The 25,545-nt window shown below is 52.1% G+C and overlaps 1 protein-coding gene across 7 annotated transcripts; it reads right to left on the bottom strand.

Annotated features, from left to right (window-relative positions):
* Positions 1 to 4,790: 4,790 nt before the first annotated feature.
* Positions 4,791 to 25,345, bottom strand: PTGES (prostaglandin E synthase). 7 transcript variants are annotated; one of them, XM_052815204.1, is made up of 5 exons: positions 25,229 to 25,345; positions 13,282 to 13,464; positions 11,768 to 11,850; positions 7,516 to 7,761; positions 4,791 to 6,414 (listed from the first exon to the last, which is right to left on the bottom strand). In XM_052815204.1, the coding sequence occupies exons 2-5, from the start codon at positions 13,387 to 13,389 to the stop codon at positions 6,276 to 6,278; spliced, it is 576 nt and encodes a 191-aa protein (XP_052671164.1). In that variant the 5' UTR covers positions 13,390 to 13,464; positions 25,229 to 25,345; the 3' UTR covers positions 4,791 to 6,275. The 7 variants fall into 7 exon arrangements, with proteins under 7 accessions (XP_052671164.1, XP_052671161.1, XP_052671160.1 ...); XM_052815201.1 differs by lacking the exon at positions 25,229 to 25,345 and adding an exon at positions 16,312 to 16,501; XM_052815200.1 differs by lacking the exon at positions 25,229 to 25,345 and adding an exon at positions 13,912 to 14,781.
* Positions 25,346 to 25,545: the final 200 nt, after the last annotated feature.

Raw genomic sequence — 25,545 nt, 5'->3', positions numbered from 1 at the left:
AAGGAGATGGGATTGGTGCAGGATACTGTGAGCAGGATGGCTCCTGGGAAGAACCCCTGACCAGCCCACTGCACGGGAGCTGGGGAGCACACACACAGGGACCAAAGCAGCACCTGGCTCCCTGTGGGGTTTCTCCTCCAGGTCTACAGAAATTGAGCTAAGAGGCAGCAAGGAGAAGGGTCAGATTCTGCACAGGCAACTAGCTAAAAGATAGGAACCAAAAGAGTAGGAATAAACCATCAGCTCTTAGATTGCTGAGTGCTTCCCAGGAGCAAAAGCCCACAGGTGCAGAGTAGGCACAGAGCACCCAAAAGCAGGCAGAAGTGGTGGTCAGGCAAAGGCAATAGCCAAATAGTCTGGGGCAGCCAAAGCCAAAAAGAGCTTCAGGAGCTCATGGTGCTGAGCTATAAAGCAGCAGAGGTAATGCAATGCTGAGAGGTGTGAAGATGTGCCCAGGGGAAAGTGCCCAGCGTGCACACAGACTGAAATCAAGTCAAGTGGCAGGAGTTGCTAGGAAAGGATTAGAAAACAAGGCAGAAAGTGTCCTCATGGCAGTCGTAGAAACCCACAGCACAACTAAGGCCTGAAATCCATTGCCCCAAGATATTGCGGAGATCAAAGGTATAAAGCGTATTCAGAGAGCGTTAGAAAGTTAATGGTGGGTGGGTCTCTGTCAGTGCAACATGGCAGCGATTCAACTGCCTGTGCAGAAAACTGCTGCCCTGCTGATTTCCAGGAGTGGGAAGAGCTGGGTGGAGAAGGGACACCCTGGGTTTGCCTTGTTTCTTTTACCTGCCTTAATCTGCTGAATTCCGGCAGACTCCTCTCAAGCCAGCTCCCATGGTATTGCTTACAGGATGCCTGCATCACCTCCTCCTCCCCAAGCCATCCCCGATCCCCCCTACACAGCCAGGGGAACCGCAGCTCTCTCCCACAAACCTGGAGGAGCTCAGCTCCATGAGAGCCCACAGGATCAGCTCCCTCCCAAAAGCAACCCCTGTGTCCCCCATCACCAGCGGCCTTTGTGACACACGGACCCCATGGGACTGCAAGGTTGAGGCAGGACCCCTATGGCAACACATCCCAGCTTTCCCCAGAGGGAAACAAGGCTCATCCCGTTTCATCCCACCTCTTCAGTGCAGCACCCAGTAGAAGGGGAGCAAGTCCCTGTGTTGGACCTGACCCCAAGCCCACTAACTGCCTGAGCTTTCATGTCTTCCCACCCTGTTTTCAGCTCTAGGAGAGGAAAACCACGGGGTGGCCACACAATGAAAGGCTTGAAAGGAGCATGAATCCTCCACAGTGCAGCCACAGAGCTCCTTGTGCCATCCCAGGGCAGTGGGCAACTCCACAGACAGACACAGAGATCTTATCTCAGCACCTGGAGCCGTGCTGGTGCCCAGAACCATGACTGGCCGTTGGGACTCAGGGCACCCCACACACTATTTACAGATCTGATCTGTGGGATGTGCAGCCCACAGAGCCCACTCCAGCAGCAACGGTCCTGCACACCAGCCACTTAACCATCCCTATCGTACTGCTTCACTGCTGCTTTGTAACCACTTATTTGTTCTTTCAATAAATGACTTGCAGATCATTAAGGTCATTTGTCCAACCTCCTGCCTAGCCTCAGGCAGAGAATATCACCCAAGCAGCATCCTCATGTCCTCAGCATGTGGCCAATGCAGAGTATCCCTTTGGAGGGCATCCAGCCCTAAGTCAAAAGACCCTTGGAAGTGAAGAGATCCCAGGGCAGATTCTTCCAGTGACTCATTACTGTTAACTGCTGGAAATATGTCACTTATTTCCTGCCTGAACTGTCCCAGCTTCAGTTCAGCTCCCGCTAGAGCAGAAGGTCTCAACCCATTGTCTGCCAGCTCCCAGGAGCTGATGGACTCCTTCTGAGGGGTCTGCAAACCAGGAGACAGACAAGCATGGAGAGCTGCAGCTCACCTGGCAGGGTCTGTACTCCACAGGGGAGGGATGTGCCAGGGGGAATGCTGCCAATGAAGAGGAGCTCAAAGGCGTTGTGCTACCTCTCTTCCTCTTCCAGCACAGGGGGATTTTTCCTCCTGGGAAGCAGTCTGTCACAGACACATCCAACACCAGAACTGATTTCTGCAGGAGAGCTGGTCTCCCTCCATACACCACAACTTCAGGTAGGGGGGGAAGGTTGCAAGAACGTTATGTGCAAATTGTGTTTCCTTCCTTGAAGCAGTTGGTTTTCAACCAGCTGGCTCCTAAAGGGCAAGTCTCAGCTGATGGGAGGACCTCTTTGTACCCCCTTTCCTTGTTTCTGACCCCACAGCCTGACACTTTTGCATGGCTTTCTGACTGATGAAAACTCGAAGTTCACCCCTGCAAAATTTTAATGAGAACAATTTTGATTGTCATCGGCATCGGCTGCCACGGCAGCGAGACAAAACAGAGCTCACATTTTCCAGCTCGCATGGATGCCAGCCTGGTTATCCCCATCCAGAATGACTTACACAGACATCTAGCGGTTACCGCATCCTCCTTTCCCGCTCCCCTTGTGCTGAGCCCTTCTCCCTCTGGTGGCAACTGGAAGGTCCGGAGACCCTCCAAGTCCTGCTGACACCACCTACGAGTTACAGAAACATATGTACAGGTGACAGCAACATGTCATCTCACAGCAGCTGAGCCCCTCCTGTCCTGGGGGATGCGATGGTCACCCCAAACTCTGCACGCCATTTGGAAGGAGCATCTCCTCCCCGCAGCTGCTATTTTGCTCGCGGCTGCTTCTTTGCAAACCCCAGAAGGAAGCAACCTAAGGCAGCAGAGAAGCTTTCGAGAAGCTGGATGGTAGTTATCTGCTGGGGGTGTAACGCTCTGTAACAATTTGGGGAGGAGGGAGGAAGCAAAGGTTCCCTTTGTAGTGGGTGTTACAAAGCCAAGGAAGAGTTATCGCATGCAGACGCGCAGCATGGCCGGGAGTGCGGCACAGCATCGTGTCTGCCTGCTCCGGAGAGGCTGATGGGCACAGAAGCAGACACGAACCTCCTCCGCAACCCACTCCCCAAGGACTGGCACCCAGCACCCATCCATCCATCCCTCCCCAAATACCTCAAGCCCACCCCCGGGGCCTCCCCACAGCTCCCTGGCCAGCCGGTCTCCGTGGGCGAGGGTCTCCGTGGCACCACGGCAGAGGGTGGCTGTGGGGACGGGGGGAGCGGGGCCCCCCCGCAGCGGGTGCTCGCAGCCACACGAGGGTGCTGCAGCCCCGCGCAGGGGAGCGCAGCGCAGCGCAGCCCGCGGGAGCCCAGCGGGGTCGGAGGGGTGCGGAGCGGAGCCCCACATCGTGCTGCTCTGCTCCACACCCCTCCTCCCCACATGGGGCCAGGGACACCCCCCCCCGGCTCCCTCTTCCCTGCCTGGAGCTGGGGCTGGCACCTGCATGGCACCCACGTCCGGAATAGGGGACATCTCGCAGCTCAGCTCCAGAGCTGGGTAGGAAAAACCCAGCGGATAAAGTTTTCCTTTTGCCAGCTTCACCCTCGTGTATGCCAGAGAGGAGCAGGGAAAGACGGTTATCTTTCCCAGGGGACTAACCTCTAGGACGTCCATACCTGTAAAGCTGGCTCTTCTCGCTCTCCCTACAAGACACGGGAATCCCAGTTCCTCAAGAGAAATAAGGGAATTTGTGTGGCGAAACCCTACAGCAAGAGGTGGAAGAGCCCCACGTCTGCTGGAGGAGAGGAGAGATTTTGGGAACGCAGAGAAGGCAGAGTGACCTGTGTCACAGGAGAGATGCCCAAGTGGGGGATCTCGGTCCCAGACCCCAGCAGGTGGAAGGCCTGGATGAACAGGAGAGACCTGGGAAGCGGCGCAGGCAGGTAAGGAAGGCGTAAGTGGGATCCTGGGGATGAACTAGCTGGAAGCGTGTGGGAGGGGAAGTGGTTTGCGCTGGGTCTCCCCTTGCTTTTCCCCCACCTCCAGACACCCTGGGCTCAGCAGGGCAGAGGGAAGACATGTACTGGCAGTGTGAATCATATTCAAATATTTAAGCACCAAACTCTGTTGTTCTGCAGTCCCAGGTGGGTTTCACAGTGCTACCATTTCAGTTTTGAGCCAGGTATGAAACCCAAATTGTTGGCACACACAACGCGCACACATCAAAACCCAGAGACTGGCAGATGCAACCACTATCCCCGCTCTCCTGGAGCTGCGGGAGACCCTGGGCACATCCTTCCCCCACACGATGCCGAAGCAGGAATCTGGGAGCTCTGGGCTTTAGGATATTATTTGGGAAAAGGCAGGGGATGCTTTAGCTCATCACTTGCCCTGCACGCAGCAAACACCACCGGCAGTGCCCAGGGAAGAGCCAGTGAATGCAACGGCCTCGGTCCTGGGAGAGTCCTGATGGGGCTTGGGCTGACCAAGCAGCCGAGAGCCAGGCTCTGTCCTGCCTCCCACAAACCTCCGCAGCATTTCAAAATAAGCACAATGGTTGGGCCTCTCTGAAGTTTGCCCTGTGGGCTTTTTCTGTTTGTTTTTTTGGAGCCAGGAGAGTTCACGTTCCCAAGCTTTTCCCTGCAGCCAGTACAGCAGGGTTTATTTTTTTTTAATAAAAAAGAAGAAAGCAGAGCTCTGCATGTAACCTCAGCTTCCCCGAGCAGGGCGTCAGCCCCAGGCACCAAGCAGGCAGTTTAGAAGAGGCTGAAGGAGCTGGCAGCTCTGGGGGTTGGGGGGTTGGGGTGGTGGGGGGGTGTGTGTGTGTGTGCAGCCCTGTTTCTTCCTTTCCACGCCAAAATCTCAATCCCAGCTACATCTCTAACCACAGCAACGTGTATTGGAAAGAGTCCATTTTATAAAGATGCTGCCTTTCTTATTTGAAAGCAAAAAGCATGAGGGAAAGAAAAAATACCAAGCGGAGCCATTTTGTCCATCTCAACCAGCTAACGCAGACACCAATGGGGCAGCACCTCCCAAACGCCAACAGTTTAAGAAAATAAGGGAAAACCAGGGAAATGAGGTGTTTGCTTCCCAGCAACCTACCGGCAAAAAGAGGTGGTTGCTGAGCTTGAAGAATACAGGCAGCTCCTTTGCAAGTCATAGGCACAGAAATGAGAGCAACCACATCTTACCTGAACTTCTCCAGCCCTCCAGGATTTAAGCACCAGCTTGGCTGCACAGGCAGGGTGTGAAGAAAGCTTGCTGGGACAAAGCACCTCATACCACTAGCCTGCTTTGGGGGAGCTGGGATGGAGGAGGCTTGGGTAAGCACCAAACTTTGTAACAACCCACTACTCTGGGAAGGAAAACTGAACAGAACTGCTTTGCAAGCCCCAGCTCTGCTGAATTTAAAGGATCAGCACAAATAATCCACACCTGGAACAGAGCTTCCTCTGCAGGGCAGGTGAGTCCAGAGGAAAGGGATGTCTCTTTAGGAGTCCCAGGGCACTCCAGGCTCTGCAGCAGGGTTTAGCAAAGCACTTTGCAGCTGGGGAGCTATCCTGCTGGGGCTGGACCCAGCTGCTACCCAGCTGCATCTGCTGCTCCCGAAGGAAGGATGTATCAGAGCACAATGATTTGTTTTTATTGGGAATATTTGCTTCCTGCCACCAGGATGCATGTGCAGCAGCAGAGAAACGTACAGGGGTTCGAGACCTTGTGCACCATGTGAGGCAGAAAAGGCTTGTTAAGAGGGGTATTACCCAGACATCTGTCGAGGCTGCGTAAATGAGAAGTGGCCAAGAGCAAACTGCTGAACCTGCAGTCCTGCCCACCTTCCACACGTGGTGGGCCCTGCATCCCCCGCGGAAGAGCAGAGCACTCCACTCCAAACCTCACCAAACAGCTTAGCCGAAGGCCACATCTGCGCTGGGGTCAGGAGTTACTGGTACAGAAGCTGCTACCCAAGCTGGGCAAGGGCTCAGAGCATCAGTCTGAGCTGGTGTTTCACCCCTTTGGGCACACAGGCGCTCAGTGAGGTCTCAGAGCATCTCTGAGGACAGCAGGGTTAAGGGAACAGCTTTAGTGCTTAGGATAGGTGGAAGGGGGAATTTATTTTCTGCTCTTTCTGGATTCCCCCTGTGATCGTAGTAAAACTCTGCATTGCCCTCAGAGGAGGGAGGAGGCACTGAACAGCAGAGGCTTCCTCCTGCCTTGTCCTCCATAGGGCTGCTCCATTGCACACTGCTGTTGCCTGGACCAGCCCTTGGCACTTCAGGACAGCCGCGTGGCAGACGACCTCACGAGGGTTTGTCATCCTGTGATACCCTGGTCCCAGCCTCTCCTCTCCAACATGATGGCTTTCAGGCGACACCGCAGAGCAGCGGTATTCTCCCGGGGGGGGCGGTGTTCAAAGCCACTCTGCTCATTTCCAGAGCTTTCTGCAAACACCAGCTAATCCAGGCTGCACATGGCTCGGCAGCAGTGGACAGCAGGAAACAGCTGAAAGAAAACACCCCCAAAGCGGTCACGGCACATTCCCCAAATAGCAACAGCCATTCTGCAGCCAGAGAAAGGCTACAAACAGAGGGGAAAAAATTCAGTCTGCTGCCCTGGGAGTGTTTTCAGGCATCAGCGGCATGTGAACACAGATACCGCCCCTGGGAGAAAGGTCTGTCTGCAAACTGCAAACCCGTTGTTTTGTGTGAGCATCTCAGTCTTTCCAGAAGTCCCAGAGCTTTATGTCCAGCTCTCTACAGGGTCAGCGATTCCTGCCAGCTGCTCCAGGCGCATCCCTCTGCATCTTGCCACCGTGAGACTGAGATGGAAAAGCCACGGCTGCTGCTGGCCGGGAGCTGCCAAACGCCGGCCGTGGAACGTCCTTCCTGGGACAGGCAGGCTCCTGCCTGCAGTAAGGCTCCCCAGCAGACAGCTGCATCCCATGGCTGGGAGCACTGAATGCTTTGGTGGCTTCACAACTTCACCCCTGAGATTTTGACTTCCATGTTACGCTGCCTGGCAGGCACCTGCCTCCTGTCCTGCTCATGGGGGAGGGAACCTAAGGGACCCCCCCGTCCCCACAGACCCACACGGCTGGGCAGGAGGAGGGCAGCTGTTTTTTAACCCCCCACTGCTACCACCCATGTCTGCTGACCAAGAGACTTCGTGGGACCCTCATGGTTTTCCCTTCCTGATTCACAGGGTATTCGTGGCCAAGGGTCCTTCCCAGTTCTGAATGCAGTTGGGCTAGAAAATCTTCTTTCCTTCAGTGAACACCTTCCTCACGGGGTAGTCCAGGTGCTTTCCCCCTCCCACCCTTAGGAGTGAGGGAAACCTGCCTCCACATCCCCTTCCCGCTCCATGGGGAGACATGCCCCTTCTCTCTGGTGACTTCCCTGCCCAATTTCAATAGCGTGGGGAATTTATCAAGGCTGCACTGAGCATCCTTGTGGTGCAGGTGGCCTCCCTGGCAACATACCATGTGCCCACACACATACACACACATGCACACTCACACTTGCACACGCACCACCCGGTCCAGCCAGGGAAACCAGCAGAGCGCAGGACGAGGGGGTTTGGATGGTCAGTCTTGTTGGGCGTTACCAGTATGGGGTGGTAGCGAGGAGGATCTGCAGAGCCATGGAGAAGCAGGGCAGCTGTGCCACGCTGTAGGCCACAGAGCGCGTGGGCGCCTTCAGCTGCAGGAGGTAGGCGATGGTGTGGACAATGCGCCCCATGCAGAAGATGAAGAAGTGGATCCTGGCCACTGCGGGACTGGGATCCAGCAAGGAGTAGATGGCTCCGAGGAAGAGGAAAGGAAAGATGTTCTCCATGTCATTGCGGTGGGCCCTGAAAAGGGAGATAAGGTTGCTCCTTCCCACCAGGCTTCCCTGCTGTCTCCCATCCCTTCTAGCCAGAGTGCCCATCCCTGGGTGCTGCTGACCCTCTCTGTTGGATGGGGCAGACGCAGTCCCCAAAAGAGTCAGATCCGCCCTACAAACACAGACAGCAGGATTTCGCAGCTGGTGTCTCTCCCTTGGGTTGCTGCGCTCCTGAAGCTTGCCCTCCGTTACTGAGATGCCTTTGCTGCGACAGATGACAGCTCGAGGGTTACAGCTTTTAAATAAACAAAGCAAAACAAAGACCCCGCAAAGCTGCAAAAAGCTCAAAGCTGGTGTGGCGCCAGCACGGCATGGCCCCAGATGTGGCCACATTACACGATAACGAGGCAGTTTCTAGACCGCGGTTTCTCCAGAGGAGAAACTCCCAGGATGGGAGGGTTTGTGGCTTTGGCCCTCTTTGCAAGTGCATCCAAACGGGACTGGGGAGGAGCACCCCAAGCACCCCCTGCACCTCCACGCTGTGCCAGCATCACCTGCCTAATTTCACCATAGTCAGGCTGGAGGGACCACTGTGGCCATGTGATGACATATTGGCACTGATGGGCCAAACCCTGAGCTCCATCTGAACATGCGCCTGCCCGAGTGTCACATCACCTGCCACCACCCACACTGCTACCGAAACAGGATCCAATTATGCCGTGAGCATAGGCTGTGTCCCTCCTCTCCCAGGTACCATCCTTTGAAGGAGGGAAACTGGTCCCCAAAGCAGCAGGCTGTCCTTGCCCTCCCACTGCCTCTGCCTCTCCTTCTTTTGTTCCCTTGCAATGAAAGACATGCTTTCTGCAGCACAGAGGCCTGTCCCTGTGCTTCGACGGGGGGGACTCTCAGGTCATGCTCTGGTCAGTGGGGATGGATCTGGGCTGGAAAGTGACCTAGGCACAAGGCTCAGTTGCTTTTTCCCTGTTATCTCTGAAGGTTTGAGAGGCAGAGATGAAGCCTCGATAAGAACTGCCCTTGCTTCCCCATTTCTGTTCCCCAGGACATTTAAGTGTTCACAAAGCCCAGAGAAAATTGTAAGGGACTTTTTCGCTGAAGCAAAGGCTAAGATGCCTGCGCTGCTCTTCTGCGCAAGCTGAGAAGTGGCCAGGAAGTTTTAGGATGCTCAGCCACAACTCATTAGTACAGACACAGGCTGGGATAGACCTGGCTGAAAACTGACTTAGGAAAAGAAAGAATGCTGTGTCCTAAGTCCCCTCTTCTGCCCCTGGAGTCAGGTCTATGGTGTGGGAGATGTCCCAGTGCCTGCCTCAGCAGCTGCCCCACCAAACACTGATTTCTTCAGGTCAAGGTTTGCCAAAAACTTCTCCATCAGAAATTTTCAGCACCAAGTGCCCTGGTTTTTTGGAGGCTGACTGCCCCCAGGCAGGATCGGTCTCTGAGCCTGTCGTGGTTTAATCCCAGCCAGCAACTAAGCACCATGCAGCCGCTCACGCAGCCACTTACTCACTCCCCCCCAGTTTATATACTGAGCATGACGTCACATGGTATGGAATACCCTGTTGGCCAGTTTGGGTCAGCTGTCCTGGCTGTGTCCCCTCCCAACTTCTTGTGCCCCTCCAGCCTTCTTGCTGAAAAATCCTTGACTTAGTCTAAACATTACTTAGCAACAACTGAAAATATCAGTGTGTTATCAATATTCTTCTCATACTGAACCCAAAACACAGCACTATACCAGCTACTATAAAGAAAATTATCTCTATCCCAGCCAAAACCAGGACCAGAGCGATGGAGCAGGAGCTGCAGGGAAGGGTTCTGGTCACCCAGCTTGACCTGACCTAATCCCCCTCACTGGGATGCCTGGGGACAGGGACATGAGCAGAAGCTCTGGGTCCAGCAGCTGGTTCCCATCACCACGTCACACAAAATGACCCGTGCGCTGAATGCCAACCCCCACCAGCATCGCTTGCTGCCCCCTCCCCACGCTAGAGCACAAGCCAGGCACCGGCTCAGCAGGGCCAGGGTACCTGCAGGTAAATACTGCACCTGAGCCGTTTCCAGCCCCAGCTTTGCTGAAGCATGAAGGGGATGCACAGCCTGTTGTACCCAGAAAAGAGCTACCCCGAGGGCTTTCAGCACCCCATTATCCCCGTAACAGGCAGGAGAGCAAGGGGCTTTCTTCCACCTGCTCTTTCCACCTCCATGGGGAGCAGTCCCTAGCTTAAGGGCCACATCCTCAAGCAAAGGGGGGATGAAAATGGCAAGGAGCCTGCTGGAAACCCTATTTCAGCTGCTCTCTGGGTGTGATTTTGGGACAGCATGGAGGAATTGGCCTAGAAAATACACTAAAATGAGTCCTGCTGTTGTAGCAGCAATGCCAGGAGGAGTTGGTGGGGATGAGCTGATCAGAGCCTGGACACAGAGGAGACATATTCCCTGCCAAACCCGGGAGCATGGAGGCGAGCTGCAGGAAGCCCTCTGCTCCTCCTGGCCAGACGGTCCCTGGGCAGAGCCAGCCCCTCCCCAGACACAAGGACAGGCTCGCCTGCTCACAGCCCCTTCCCTTCCCAGTCCAGGGCCCTGCTTGCCTTCCCAAGCCAGTATCACCTCTGCGGGTAACGCCACAAAACCCTCCCGCAGCCCAGCTAGGACGGCGATGAGCATGGTTTGCTTTGGTGTTGGCCGTGCTGGGAGAGGGCAGCTGCCAGACACCCACTGCCTCACCCTGTGGCAGCCCTGTCCGAACAAGCCCCCGAGGACTCGGAGGTTCAGCAGGGCTGGAAGGACAAATGGAAGGACAGGGAGGAGAATGGAAAGAAAAGAGCTGAGATGCAGCCGGCGGCCTTTCTAAGAGGCAAGGGGGAAACCTCCCTCCTGGCTGACGCTTGCTCTCCCCTGTTCTGCCCCTGCCCTGCACAGACCCCAGCAGCACAGCCATGGCTCTGCTTCCCTCTCAACAATGCCTGAGGAGAAAACCCAACATCAGCCTTGTTCAGGGGAAACACCTTGGGTTTAATCTGTCTTCCCCAGGGCCATGAACAGATCAGCAAGGACCGACTCTGAGTGCTTTAACTGCACAAGTCAGATCCGAGACTTCCCCAGGTCTTTGCTGCAGCTCTGGTTATTTATTTTTATGGAAGTTTGTCTTTTCTGACTAATCAAAAGAGGATTATGATTATTATTACTACTATTATTTTCTTTTTCCTAGCAAGGAAACGGCTCGTTTTCTGTCCCCCTCCCTCTGGAAGCCCAGAGATTAGGTGGCACTGGATGTTTTTTAAAGCAAAACTTGCAGGCAATGAGAGGTGAGCGGCACAGTCCCCCACCTGTAGCACAGCTGGCAGCCAAAGGCTTAGTGACAGCAGGGCACGGCTCCAGCCCCTTTCCTGCACATCACCAGTGATCCAGCCCAACACTCGGGGCACCTTCTTCTGGGTCAGGGGGATGGCAAACCAAGCCTGGGGCTGAATCACCCCATGTTTTACCTCCGAGGAACTGTGAGCCCCACAGAAGAGGGGGAAGATTCAGAGTTTGCCCAATTAGGGAGGCAGAAGTTATTGCAATCATGTCCAGCCTCTTCCCAAATCCCCCAAAAGGGCAGCCGCATACAGCACTAGGACCAGTCACACAGTTCCCTGTCCAAGCTGTGCAGAGATCTGGGGGGATTTGGGGTCCTGTCAGAGCAGGGCACGAGGAGCCTTTGGTTGTGGGTACAGGACAAGCCCTTGGGGGCTTGCGGGACTTTGAGCATCTAGGAATGAATTTAATTGTGCCAGAGTTGGCTCTTGGACCCAAACCTGGTCCTTCCACATGTCCTTGCTGCAGCGCACACCATGCTTCCATTAAAGGTTAAACTGCTCTAGTGTGCAGGGTCTCACAGCTGAGCTCCAGGCATTCAACCCATGTAGGCAATTACTTAATTAATAAGCCTTTTAGCTTCCCACTGCTGCTTTGCCAGCAGCTGCCAGGGATCGCCCTGTGGCGCAAGGGGAATGCCAGCACTGCTGCATACTCACCTGCGGCACCGCTCCACATCAGGGTCCTCACGGTAGTACTGCAGCCCCCCATTGCGCAGTGCGTCCTCTGGGTTTGCAAATGCCTGCAAGAAAGAGTCCCCTTAATATATATGCTTATAATGTTTTCGGAACTTCACAGGTAGAAGCTTTGCCCCTAATCCTTAAGACCTGCGGAGATTTCTTCCTGCCCTAGTTTCTCACCACCCTTCACAAACATAAGAGCAACTGCACTTCCATGTGCACAGTCCTGGGGGTTAAACACTGCACCTCCTGAGGGGTTTTCCTCATCCTCTGAAAAACCCAACTCTGCCTGCCGAGCAGGTCCCAAACAGGGGGCTTCAAGGGAGCTCCGGCCTGGTCCCAGTCCACTTCTCCCCATGAAACCTATTTAATGGAGACTTTGCCAACCACCAGATGAGATCACTGCTGGCACAGAGTTTGCAGACACTGAATGCGGCACCCAAAAGATAACCGGGACTGGCAGATTAGTTCACCCTGCCGAGAAAGGATATCCTCTGGCTGGCTTTTTGACAGTGGTACTGTGTGACTGAAACCAGCCCCAGGGAAATTGGATCCTACACTAATAAACATTCAAATAAAAATGATTTATATGAGCTCCCCACTTATGCTCAGAAGCTGTTCCTCAGGGGCCTGGTTACAAGTGACAGCTTCACTTTGCAGCCTGGAAAGGACCCTGGTGCTTTCTTTAATCATGTTACAAGCCCAGACTGTCCCAGGGCTGGAGCATCATTTAATAACACAAGGGGAGAAGCCAAATCATCAGTTACAATGATGCTACAGCACAGGGGTATCTCTTTGTATTTTATCTGAGAGCAGAAATCTCTCCCTCCCACTCCACTGATGCAGTCAGAAACTCCTCAAATACTTTAAAACAAATTTCACAGACCGCTGAGTTTTGCCACAAGTTCAATTTGGGTTGTGGGTGATAAAAGGTCCAGTTAACCCCATCTCCTGACAGCAGCTAGAGCTCTCAGTCCTCCCTGTATTTTCCCCGTGTCCAAGAACCATTTCCTCCAGCTATTGTTTTTATTCCCCAGGACTTTCTGCTCTCCTGGAGCATTCACGTAGCCATTCCGAAAGCTCAAAAGCTTTCTGCTACATTGCAAGAAAAAAGACCATTGGAATGATTTCTTCTTAAACCCTTTCCCCCCCCCCCCCTCCTTTTCTTCCAGTCATGGCAAATTAACTGTAAACAGTCTCTTTCCAGAAGCAGCTCACCTGCGTGTCATTTTAGATCTGAAATTATTATTTAGATTAGGATTCAGAAATTATAAACATCAAGCTACAGATGGTAGAAGCAAACAAAAAGAGCCAAAGAGAAGCGAGATATTTATCTGCTGCAGCTATGAAACATGTTTTGCTTTCAACTTAAGTCAAAGAAAACTCAGCTTGCTTCAGGAAAACTTTGTTGGCCTTTACAGGAATGAAAGAAGAAAGAAAAAACACAGAAACCCAAGCCAGAAAGGGAGAAGGAAAAGGAAACTGGATCTTACCTTCTTTCTGAGTCTCACTTGTCCTGTAATGATGGCAACAACATACATTTTTAAAATCAAGATTGTGCTGTAGAACGTAAATGACATAAACACTTTGTTTTCCATCATTTCGGGGGAAGGTGCCGCTCAGTCGCCTACAGCACTCACAGGCAGCGGAGATCTTGCTTGGGCTGCGAGAGGGCTCTGCGGGAGAGGGGGCAGGAACAGCCACGTTTAAACATAACACAAGTCACCACTGTTTCTTCGGCGAAACCCCACAGCCCCTGTACACCCCTTCAGATGATGCAGCAGAGCTGCTGGTGAGCGAAGCCCAGCCTGGGACGTGGAGCAGGCTGCTTCTGCTCCTCACACCCTGCCACCACCAGCTCTGTGGGGATGCGATGCCCCAAACTGGGATACAGCCCTCTCGACTGTGTGGGCCACAGCAAGGCTCAGCCTGGCCACAGCTCGACCTCTTGCCTCCCTAAAACAGCCCACCACGATTCCCTCATCCCACCTCCCCTCCTGTTCGATCCCAGAGGGACAGAGCTGCCCAGAGCATCCCTCGCCCAGCCGGGCACTGCTCACCCACGGACACGAGCTGATCAGCCCTGGGAAGAAGGAGGAGTTAGGAAGAAAGTAGGCACCTACCTCAGCCACATCCAGCCCTGTGCTCCTGCGCTGTCCCGATCCCACAGCCCACCCCTCCGTGGCAGCGCTCCCAGTAATCTCCAGTCCCGCCCAGTGCAGGCTGAGGGCTCCGGTGGCAGAGGCAACCAGCCCTCCCCTTCCACAGCCACCTGCAGAGGGATGGGGCACAGGGGACAGAGCCGTCCCTTGCCCCACCAGCACCCATCACCCGGGGGGCTCGGGCTGCCCCCGCACCCCCCGGCTGGGAGGGGAGCTCCCGGAATGACCAGCCTGGAAGCACAACCAGGCAAGTCGTGAACCGCAAAGCCCCAAACCTGCAAATCGAAATAAACACCAGCCTGCCTGGCCCCAAAGACAGCTCATCCTGGTTTTGTCTGAGAGGCTGAATCGGGGCAGTCGGGTGTAATTTTGTCCTCGGTCTATAAAGTGGCATTTGAATTTGGAGCTGGCTTTTCCCCAGCCATCAAACACTGGTGAAGAAAGAGTGGGATCTAAGCCTCTGCAGGCAGCTGGGCTGCTCTTTCAATACAAACCTTTAACTCCTCCTTCCCCAGCCCTGGCCCCAGTGCTGGCAGCAGCAAACCTCCAGCAAGCCGGCAGCGTGGAGGCTGATACGAGCTCTCCAAGTTTATTAGTGTTGAAGGGCTGGATTTGGGGTTCGTTTCCTTTACACAGGGGGAAAAGAAAAAAAAAAGACTTATTTCAGGCAAATGGAAACTGTCAGAGATTGAGTGGAAAATGAACGCTTTGAGGATGCGAGCCATTTTTTAATTAACTGACACGTTAGAATAAAAAAATTTGTTTCAAGCCACAAAAAAGCCTCAAAAAACAATGAACGGGGTACGATGGCTTGTCATTTACAAAACCATCTACCGAAGCGTTAGTGCCTCTAGGACTGGATTTGTTCTTCAGGGCTTTTTAACTTTTTAACTGCCATTGGGCAAAACTCATCCTGTCCTTTCCAAGAGGGGTCCAAAGTAACCCAAGAGAAGCATCGCATGAGCCCAGGACCAGGCTCTGGTCCCATCGCTACAGACCCTGTTGCACAAGGACAGGTTTGTCCCCAGCAATGGGACGCTGGCAGCACGCCACTCCCCAGGGAGAATGGGCTACAGGAGCCTTTTTCCTGGGGTGCTGGTGTGAATTTAAGGCAGGCTTGTGCTCTCGGCACAGCAGCCCTGGGCTCAGGTGATACACAAGTTCCATCAATGCAAGCATGAGTCAGGTTATGTGGGCAGATCCAGAAGGTTGACTCCTGCTCGGGGAGCAAGCTAAGAAGGAAAACAGTCACCTCTCTGTCTGGGCAGCATTATCCCACCAGCCCTGACCAGCAGCCAAGGGATGCCACAGGCCAGCCCCTGCCTCTGCCCCTGCAGAAGGGAGGGTTACACCATTTCTTGTATTCCCAGCAAACAGTCAGCACGGAGTCAGACCAGGGCAGCTTTCCTGCCAGGATCAGCACTATGGAAGAGGTTTTGCTCCTGCCACGCTCACCTCAGACGTGTGCTCTGGCCATGCCAGCCAAGGGCTGAGCTCTCCCTGTGCCCGTCCAGAGCAGATGTCCTTCCTTCCACCCCTGCACTGCTCCCAGCCTGGCAGGGCAGGGCTCAGAGCCAGAAAGACCCTTCAAGCACACGATCTCCCTCCCCGCACGGACATCTGCAAATTCTTTGCAATTGCCTCTGAATCTCCCTCGCCACGGCTTTTCTGCCCTGATGCTGCAAACCCAAAGATGCCGCACCGCTCATTGCAATGCACTGGCTCAGCCCCATGACATCCAAGTGTGCAGAGAGCCTTTGAAAAGCCCCAAACACTTGGTTTCAAGGGACAGGTACCTGCAGCTGGTCACCACCACCCTGGCGTCAGGGCGGCTGCAGAACAAGTCCCGGCACAGCCCAGTGTGGAGCGGCACAGCCTGGCGTGAAGCTCTGCAGCCCGGCAGTGAATGCCTCCCATGGACTGCTTCCCCGGGGGTGGGAATGGGGACACCAGGACACGTAGCAGCCATGTGGATTCAAACACTGCAGTAATGGCTGGGGTGTTCACCCTGGACCCCAGCCCTGTGTTGCCACCAAACTGCATCCAACCCCACTGATGCGTCCCTGGAACTCGGCAGAGTATTAAAAACACCATAATGCCAAGCATAAGCAATTGATAGCAAAGCAACATCCCAAACGCTGCTCCCTCCCATCTCCCCTCTCCATAGCTGATAGGGAGCAAACCCGTAGCAGAGAAGACCTTGGTGCCCAAGGTCTGGGGTGATGTGAGGCCAGAGCAGCCCTGCAGCAGGGATGACACTTTCTCCAGCAGCCCCTTCCCCAGCTCTCCCAGGGGCTAGGGCAGGCAGCCAGACCCTTCACCAACACATCACACTCTCCATGGAGCCGCTCCAGTTTTTACCAGCTGAGGATCCAGCCCACGGGCTCTTCAGCAGTGAGACCTTTTTCCTTTGTGCACCTTCTTCCCCTCCCAGGGCAGCCAGCACCTCTCACTGAGCAGCAGGAATATGCACAATCTTGGTACCACCTGCAGACAAGCCAGGACTTCTCCTGCTAGCCAGACAGACTTTCTCCTCCTCAGCGTTATTCAAGCACTGGCAGGAAGCCCTGGACAATTTGCACCAGCAACTGGCACAAATTTAAATTGAATGGAGTGATCAAGAAGCACAGTTTGTTTAAGCGTAAGCCCCTGGGGCAGACCCAGGCGTGGTTGTTGTATGTGCTGGGCACGCTCGTGGTGTATAAAAACCATGTGGGCGAAGAAAGTTGTTTTTTTCCATGTGTTTATGCATTTCAGACCCTTTCACTGTTACACAGAGCTGAACCCCAGTGGGGAGGGCCGGTGTCTGTCAGCAGAGCACAACGTGGATGGAGACAAGGGGCAGAAGCCCTGTAAAGGTAGGTGTGATGCTCCTGGGATCTGGGCTCCTGCTTGATTTCTCAAGTTTAGGGGTCTCACACTAGGTAGGACACATCCACAGTCACACCTTCCTGGCTTTCCTGACCCAAGGCAACGCAGCTGCCAGGAGCATGTTCAACCATCCCATTAATCCAGGCGGAAGCAGGCTGTTAATATTAACAATTTAATCCTCCTCTATAGATCACATCCTGCTAGGACAGAGCCACTGCTTGAATGAGACCGGGTCCTAAGGGCAGTATGTCTTTAAACTACAAGCTGTGCCTTAAAGCCTTTAGCACAAGAAGTCTCAACCCAGGACAAGACCTACCAAACCCAATACCGCTAGCAAAAAACACTGCATTTTTTTTGAGAAATTATTAATAAGAATCAGGGTCAGGCTTTGAAAGATTTGGTCATCAGGTTAGGGTGACCCCAGGAGCTGCGTGGAAAAGATGGAAGGTTTTGCTGGAGGAGGAACTGAACTGCAGCAGGCAGAAAGAATGAAAAATTAATGGGAGATGCTTGAGAAAAGTACTTAAAAATAGAGGCCTCTAATAACAATCCTGCTTTGGAAAGATTATGGAATAAAAATCACCCTCAGTTCCCACACAGGTTGTTATTTATTTGACCAGCTGAATTACACTACAGTATTATAAATACATGTTTTTCCACTATTGCTATGCTGGGGAATTTCCTGGTGGCAGCTACATGAGAGGGTTGGTTGTGTAATAAATCCTTGTCAATGGAGCACAGGCACGTATGCTGGGGTGGCATAGCCTGGGCTCCAACCTGATCTCAAAGGGTAGCAGACGCTTTGGGCAATTACAGCTCAGATTCCCCAAAATTTTCCCAAACGAGCAATTACATCCCCACAGCCCAGGCTGGGCAAAGAGCCTGAGGGGACCGCTCCAGCCTGGAGGAGACAGGCAGGCGGGTGGCACCTCTCCAGCGTGCTCCCATGTGCTGGTGGAGAAGGTGCAGAGCCCAGCTGGGATTTTGCCTGCCCTGGGCCCGCAGCTCAGCCCACAGCTCCAAGAAGTGCTGAGCCATATTCCCGGCTTGTTCTGATGCTGCTGCAGGCGCCGGTGCCTTCCTTCCCTGCTTCTCCCAGCACAAAGCCTTGGAGCCCGCAGACATGCCCTGCCCCAGTGATCACTTGCCCTTGGCTGCACCGAGCCCTGGGAAATCCGGCTGCCCACGGGAGGCTGTGCCGTGCTGGCTCATCAAACACAGCTACCTTTTCAAGTAAAGGCATGAGCAGTTTAGCTATTCATTAAAGAGAAAGGCGTTCCACCTGCGTTCACTCCTTAGCCTGCACGAAAAGCCACATCACTGTGATGCACCTTCTCCCCCAGATGAATGAAATCCCGTTGCTTCACCTGCAGCTCCCCATCCCCCAGCTCCTGGGCTCCCCACTGCTCTTTGCAGCGTGCAGGATGGCGGAAAATACTGCAATGTCACTCAGCAGCGAAACCACCAGCATTAGCATCTCCTGAAACAAACGGGATGCTTCAGCCTTTGGCAAACTCAGGCAGATTTTGTCTGTTTTGCATTTTAAAGTGACTGTACTGGCTGGAGCTATCTGAGAGGCCTCAGGCACGAGGAATGTAGGATCAGACTCCTTCACGCTCAGAAGACCAGATGCCTGCAGCAGGAGAAAGCCAGCAGGAGAGGCCCAGGGAAGGGGCAGGGGTGCAGTGACTCTGGGTCTGAGGCAGAGGAGCGGAGGAAGCTGCTGTTCCTCAGCCAGCCCTGGGACAGGGACCAGGCCCAGGGCCAAGTGAGAGGCAGTGGCACGTCCTCCTACTTTCTCCTTCCAGTTCCATCCACCATCCCTTCCTGCCCATTCCCAGGCTGCTGCCCAGCTCTCAACCACTCTCCTGCCCCAAACTGTCATACCCACCCTGGCTGCAGGGGAGTCACTATGTCCCCTGCTGCTGTGACAGCAAGGAGACGCTGGAAGAGAGGCCGTCAGGCTGTAAGCATGTGGGAGGCAGATTATTTTCTCTTGTTCTGAGCCTCACATGGATTCACGCCTGGGCTTTTTCTTAGAGGAAAGAATTCCTTGGCTATGCTGCTGTGTGCCTTCAGGGATGCAACCCAGCTGGGAGAAGGGCTGAGGGGCCGAGGGAAGTTATTTCTCCTCTCCCCTGCTTTCTCTGTCTGACCCAGCTGGTTTAAAAGCTGGCTTTAGGCAGATCTGCACCTGCCACTGCTGCCATGGGGCAAAAGTGGGAGACACGGGTCAGGGCTTGGGGTGTGTGGGAATCCGGCATCTCTCTCACTTAGCCACACTGCAGCAACTCGTGATGTGTTTCTCTTCCCAAGAACAAGATCCCATCAGCTGTAAACAACAGGCAAAACCCACTTATGTTATTGCCCAAAAAGAGGGAGTTTCCCCGCCAGGCTGGGAGAGAAGAGAAACAAATCCTGCTGCCAAAAATTTCAGAATTGGGAAACATTTCCTAGGCTTCAAGCATTTGCAAAACTACAAAGTAAATACAGATTCCCTGGTGGGATGCTCTTGAGCAAAAGCAAAGGTAAAGGATGCTGCGTGGTCCTGCCTCCACATGCTGTGTTATGGAAAAATGGGAATCAGGGCATATTTTACAGCATTAAGAGCACTGGCTCACTAACAGGGCTGGGAGAGACAGCAGATGTGGTCCCAGATTTCAGCCTTATGGAGACCTGACATTCAATAGCAGATGAGCAGCTTCAAGAAGAAAAGTAGAAAACAAACCAAGATGGCCTTTCTCCAGTGCCTGACCAAGGACTATGAGCAACTACTGTGTTGATCTGCAGGGCTCTGCTTGCCCTCAGAAGTGCAATGGGATGCCCACCTTAAGATCAGGGACCTTTTTCGGCAGGTGGGTACCTCTCAGCTCCTGGGCTGTTAACCCTGCCCTGAAACCCAGGAAGAACAGCAGGCTTCAGAGCTCGCCATTTTAAAGCCTTGTAAGTCCTGTTTTCAACAGAAAGGCATTTTCAAGTTGTTACAAAGACGTGGAAGCATAGCACAAGAGGCAATGGAAAGGTCAGCACTTCATTGCCTGTCCCTGACCCCAGCTGAGAGTGGCTACATCATCCTGGCGAGATCAACTCTAAGGAGAGCCCTCCTTCATGGCCCTGGCGTAGAGCTTCACCCACTACAACGCTTTCCAAAACACAGAGCTTATGTTTAAAGCCCCGAGTTCTCTGTGTCCCCTCCATCCCCCTAGACTAAACAGCAGCAATTCCTCCCACCCTTCCATATAGGTCATGTTTTCTAAATCTCTTTATCACACATGTTGATCTCCTAAATGCTATTGCTTCTCAGAGCAAGGTCCTTGGCAGATGGAGGCTGGCTGGGCTTCCTAGAGCAGCAGACCAGGGCCTCCTTCTTGAAAGACCTGACTCAGGCAGAAGTCAGAGCTTCTCAGCAATTTGAAGTTTTTTGAGTTGAGTCACTTGTCAGCCCACAGCTATGCTCCAGATGCATGTCAAAACTTTCCCTTTCTTTTCCCTGCACTGGGTGATGCACAACATGTCTTTCGGGCTTCCTTCAGCATCTCAGCAGCCAGGAAAAAGGTGGTCCAGGTCTCCACTCTGACATTATTAATAAACACCCCGCATATGCAATGCTAAAAACACCCTCCCCATAATCAGACTGGAAAGCAGGGAGTAATTTAGCTGCATTATTTACAGCCTGCGTTGCCTGGAAACTTTTTTTTGCATTGTTGTCTCAGCTGCCCTCTTGCTCACAGTGGTGGGAGCACCCACAGAGCATGACCCAGGCTGCAGTCATGTCCTGAGGCAGCAGAGCAGGAGATAAGGAAAAAGGAATGAAGCTCACAGGTCCCTGCCTAGACATCAGAGCAGGGATTACATACCCTGTGCAATGCAACATCTACTGCATTGAAAGTTAAAAACAGTCAGTACATATTTCCCAAACCCACAGCGAGGAAAGAGAAGGGGATGTAGGACCATACAACCTCCCAGAGTGATCCCCTGACTTTACCAAGACCAGAATTTGGCCTGAATAATGCAAGGAAGTAGAGAAACCTCTCCATGCTACTCCACAGGCAGTGGCGCTTGGGCTAACTATCCTAAGATTTCTTCCCTGCCTGAATGGTCCACCAGCAGGACTCCAGGAACCTGCCTGGGTCCCATGCTTTGATTACTCTCCTGATTTGCAGGCTTTTGTCCTTGCGTCCACGATGTGTGCCCAGAAATCTGCTCCACCCTGTGTTTATCCAACTCTGACTGCTCTACTCAGCCCTCCATGAGGAGATACGTACTCATTACAAATATTTACAAAGCAGCAGAATGCATCGCTCTAGTGCAGCACATTTCTGTCAACAGTGCCACCAACTCAGCCAAAACTGAACAAGAAGTGCTCCCCCATTAGCAGGACAGAAGCTGGATCCAGGTGGGAAGGCAGCTGTGAAAAGGGTGTAGGGACAGGAGGCTACGGGATGCTGCAGCCACATTAGCAGGGCAAGAGCTGTCCCACAAGGGGAGTTAGGCAACAGAAATGGGTAGGAGCTGTGCTTCACCGTACTACACTGGGGGAAGTTTGTGTGCCTGTCCACTGGTGGAAGGGAGCTGCTGCTCTTCAACAGGAGCAGGGAGCCTGTTGGGTTGTACCAGCCGTGGGGCACATCATGGTTTCAAGGTAGTATATGCCCCTGTAGTACCTAGCAATGGACTGAGGCTCTCTGGCCCCATACAACCTGGTTCATCCAGTCTTCAGAAGTCAGAGATTAACTTAAGCTCTGAATCACAAGGTTTAATTCTCTTTCTTGCAAATTTGTTGTCATACATGATGGTAATGCTTGGTAATTACATGCATCAAGTCATTGTCCAAACTGTTAAAATTAAATTACTTCCTGGGACAGTAAGTTCCATAATGAAACACAACTTAAATTAAGATGATGATGATGATGATGATGATGATGATGATGATAATAATAATAATAATAATCTTTTTATGGGATCTCCTTCCCCTCTTGTTCATGTCAGAGAGACATGGGGGGAGTTAGGAAGAACAGCAATTCCTGCTCAGCTTTGTCTAGCATACTCCTCTTTTGATACATGTCTGTGAAATCACCTCTTACTCAGCTTTACCACAGTCCCATTCGCTTTCATCTCTCTTCAAAGGAGATTCCTCCATGCTTTTGATTATCCCAGTCATACTTTCTTATTTCCCTCCAACGCTGAAGCAAGCAGATGACCAGCACATGACTGTCAACTCCTTTCACCCCTTGCACTCCAACCATCCTTCAGCCTCCTAGTAGCTCATTTTTCTTTTAAATGCCACCGAGTCCTCACTGAGGGGTCTAGGATGACTCCACACTGAGTTATTTAGTACTCTGGAGGGGCTACTGCCAAACTGAAGGAATTCCAGCTATGTTCTTACAGAAGACAGCCCTGGGACACTCACTGCGCAGCTATCCAGCAATAGATCTGGCTTGCTCAGCTCTGTTCCTTCAGGGCCTTTCTGTATCCTCCAGCACGGTCTCCTCTCTTGCTATGCTGTTAGCATGGACTTAACATTGTTTTTGTAGAGCATGTCGGTTCTCCTGTTTTCAACTCGTTCCAGCTCACTGTTGGCCACAGGTTCCCAGCTCTCAAACACACAATTTAACAATAGCTGGAAACTAAATTCCTGCACGCAATCCTTTATTTTAGCAGAGCACATTTTTCTTCCTGTTAGATAACATATCTCCCAGAAAAAGAACCTAACATTTTCAGATCCCTTCCCGACCCTCCATCCTTATTTAACATTGACGAATCTGTATGGGAATGATATTTTCCAGGTTGTTCACAGTAAGATGCGAGGCATAAATTAACAGGTCCTCATACAGTACTTCAGCTGGACATTGCAGAAGTAAAAGAATTAAATACCTCTTAGCTGGTCCTGCTTAAATAGAGGGACACATTTCTGAACACTGAGACCTAGTGACAACTACACATTGATCTGTTTTCAATAAGCGTGTCACTTGTCCCTCCGCAAGAAAGTACAGACATGCCTCGTCCAGTGCACAGGAGGAACAACCTGTATGTGGCCGGACAAGCCTGGAAGCTGGAGCAAGGGGACTGGGAAAGCCACTCAGCGTGCTTGATGGTGCTCACCACAAAGGGATGAGAGCAGAGCTGGCGGCTACAGCCTTTCTGTGAGATTTACCTGCCCAAGAGCTCTTTCATGTCCAACCTACACATCCACCAAAAGGAGCTCCTGTACAGTGTGATGCTTTTCCCCTCACACTGCAGCACTCAAGTCAGTTGAGTAAGTGGACTTCAGTAAGTGTCTGTTTGCAGCCACTCAAGTTCATGCTCCTAAACTACAAGATCCTCCCCAAACTCTCAATACATGTAGATAATTTTAAAATTTGCTCCTGGATTTTATTTATTCTCTTTCAGTAACACAAATGAACCAATTCAGAAAGAACCTAGAAAAAAAGCAAGATGACATTTTTTTCTATCAATCAGCTAAATGGAGTGGTTGAGTGAATTCATTTTGCATCAAGCTAATGTGGAGTCGAAGTTACACCCACAGTACAGGAGTGACCAGCATGGGTAGGACAGAGCTCTACCCTGGGTGTAAGGGACAAACACAGGCAGGCTGTAGAGAACACACTCCTCCCTGGAAAATGGGCCCGAGACTGTCAACTCCAAAAGGCCACATGCAACAGGACCACCTCAGGCCCTACAAAGCCATTTTTCTCCAGCTGGCTGCTGAAGTCTGCTATTGTTTAGTGGAAACAGCTGCACAATAGCTTGTCATCTCAGGGTTTCACTCTGCACTGGAGTCCTGGCCTAAGAGATGCTATCCTGGGGGATTTCTTCACCATTATTCGCAGCACCAGAGGCAGAAGAGACACCACACAGGTCACAGATGGACTGGAAAGCTCCTGATGGCAGGTCACCAAACAGGACACACACTTTGGCTGTCCTGCAATGACAGCCTGATGTCCAAACCACAGAGATGGACAGACCTGGTGCAATTTCCAGGAAGCCTCCTCACTGCAGTCTCCAGAGAAATCACCACATCCCTCCTTGCTCAGGAGACCTCACCACTGGTGCCAAGGTTTGCTGGCTGCTAGTGCCTGTTGTTCTCTGGTTACAGATCTCCTCTGAGGTTCTCTGACAAACCAGGAGCCTGAAGAGAACCTGCTGTCCTTTATCCTTCACTGGCAAACTGCCTGGTGCTCCTCTCTTCCCTCTCCTCGGTAAGTACCAAGCCCAGCTCCGTAACCTCCACAACTGTCCAAGGGCAGCCAGACCTGGCCTGTCTGAACAAATGGGGAAATTATTACAGCAGCAAATAGTTGCTTTCTCCTGATGAACCTCCTTGTTCCTCAACGCCAACTGCTAAAGCTGATTAAGACCAGGCAGAGGTCTTTATTCAAGCATGAGTTGGAGACAGAGGAGCAGGAATAACAGAAGCGGCAGTCAGAATAGCTGCTTTGCAAGACTAATTTTAGTGACCTGTATTTATGGCTCTTCCACAGAAGATGGGTGAAAGAGCAGGGTGTTTAGTTTTGCAAACCCCAAGATAAACACAGCCTCTGATTCTAGTCCAACCCAAAACCTACTGAGCACTTTTAAATCCTCTTTCACCTAAGGGTCCCAAAGCATTGGATGGGGATGTCTGCTTAATAACACCATCACCTTATGTACTTTGGATTAAATACAAGCCACTCGCCACATCAGAGCCCATGACTGGAGTGAGGGCACAGCGTTACTCATGCCCTATAATCCTCTTCCTGTAGCAATCCTCCCCCACCATGCAAGCATAGTGTTTTCTTATTTCATCGAGTTCAAGTTTCATCCCTTTCACACAGTGTTTATCTCTAAATTATTATTTCCAACAGAATTCAAATTTTAAGATAGAATATGGGTTAAGGTTTTCCTATTATTTCTTGTTCTCTCAATGAGAGCTATTGCTACACACAGCAGACAGGCTTATGTGAGAGCTATTCCACTCCAGCTGCTTCCAAGCCAGCCTGGAGAACAAAACCAAAAATCAGGTCCCAGACCCAGACTGGAGTCCAGTCAAAGCCAAACAGGAACAGTCTCCAGTTTCAGATTCTGGGCTCAATTTTAAAAAGAAGGGAAAAAAACAAAGGCACGATTGAGGCGGGTGAAATCCAACTCTAACAACATCCCCATCTTACCAGTGAGGAACTTACAGCACAAGGTTTAATTCTCTTTCTTGCAAATTTGTTGTCATACATGATGGTAATGCTTGGTAATTACATGCATCAAGTCATTGTCCAAACTGTTAAAATTAAATTACTTCCTGGGACAGTAAGTTCCATAATGAAACACAATTTAAATTAAGATGATAATAATAATCTTTTTATGGGATCTCCTTCCCCTCTTGTTCATGTCACGAAAAGACACACAGGGGATTAGGAAGAACAGATGATGTGACTTAGTGTTGCTCAGAGCTGGGTGACAGCACCTTGGCTTGACCCCTGGAGTCCAAATGCAGTCCCCAGATCTAATCACTAAACCACAGAGAATGTCTGCACCAGGAGTGTTTAGTTTACAAGTCAAAACAGAGTCTAACTGCCAGCATGCAAGTGCAACCCGATAGCCCATCCACTGGGTCTATCACTACCACCCCATACATTATTCATCTCGATCTTGCACAACACAGGCCTTGAAATCAGAACCCAGAAGCAATTAGGCAGGAGCAGAGCCAGCTCTGCAGCAGTGAGGGGTGAAAAGGCGAGGCTGGTAAAACAC

Source organism: Harpia harpyja, chromosome 19 (genome assembly GCF_026419915.1).
Source record: "Harpia harpyja isolate bHarHar1 chromosome 19, bHarHar1 primary haplotype, whole genome shotgun sequence".
Classification (NCBI taxonomy): Eukaryota; Metazoa; Chordata; class Aves; order Accipitriformes; family Accipitridae; genus Harpia; species Harpia harpyja.
The sequence above is the reverse complement of the archived record's forward strand: the minus strand, read 5'-3'. Positions and strand labels throughout refer to the sequence as shown.

What these genes read in the sequence shown, in the direction of transcription:
- PTGES (XM_052815204.1), bottom strand. Translation starts at nt 13,389, where the DNA reads ATGATGGAAAACAAAGTGTTTATGTCATTTACGTTCTACAGCACAATC. An exon ending in GATGTGGAGCGGTGCCGCAG is followed by an intron (nt 7,762 to 11,767) that starts GTGAGTATGCAG and finishes CTCCCTTTTCAG; the next exon opens with GGCCCACCGCAATGACATGG. An exon ending in CTCGCTACCACCCCATACTG is followed by an intron (nt 6,415 to 7,515) that starts GTAACGCCCAAC and finishes GTTTTCTTTCAG; the next exon opens with CTGTTTCCTGCTGTCCACTG.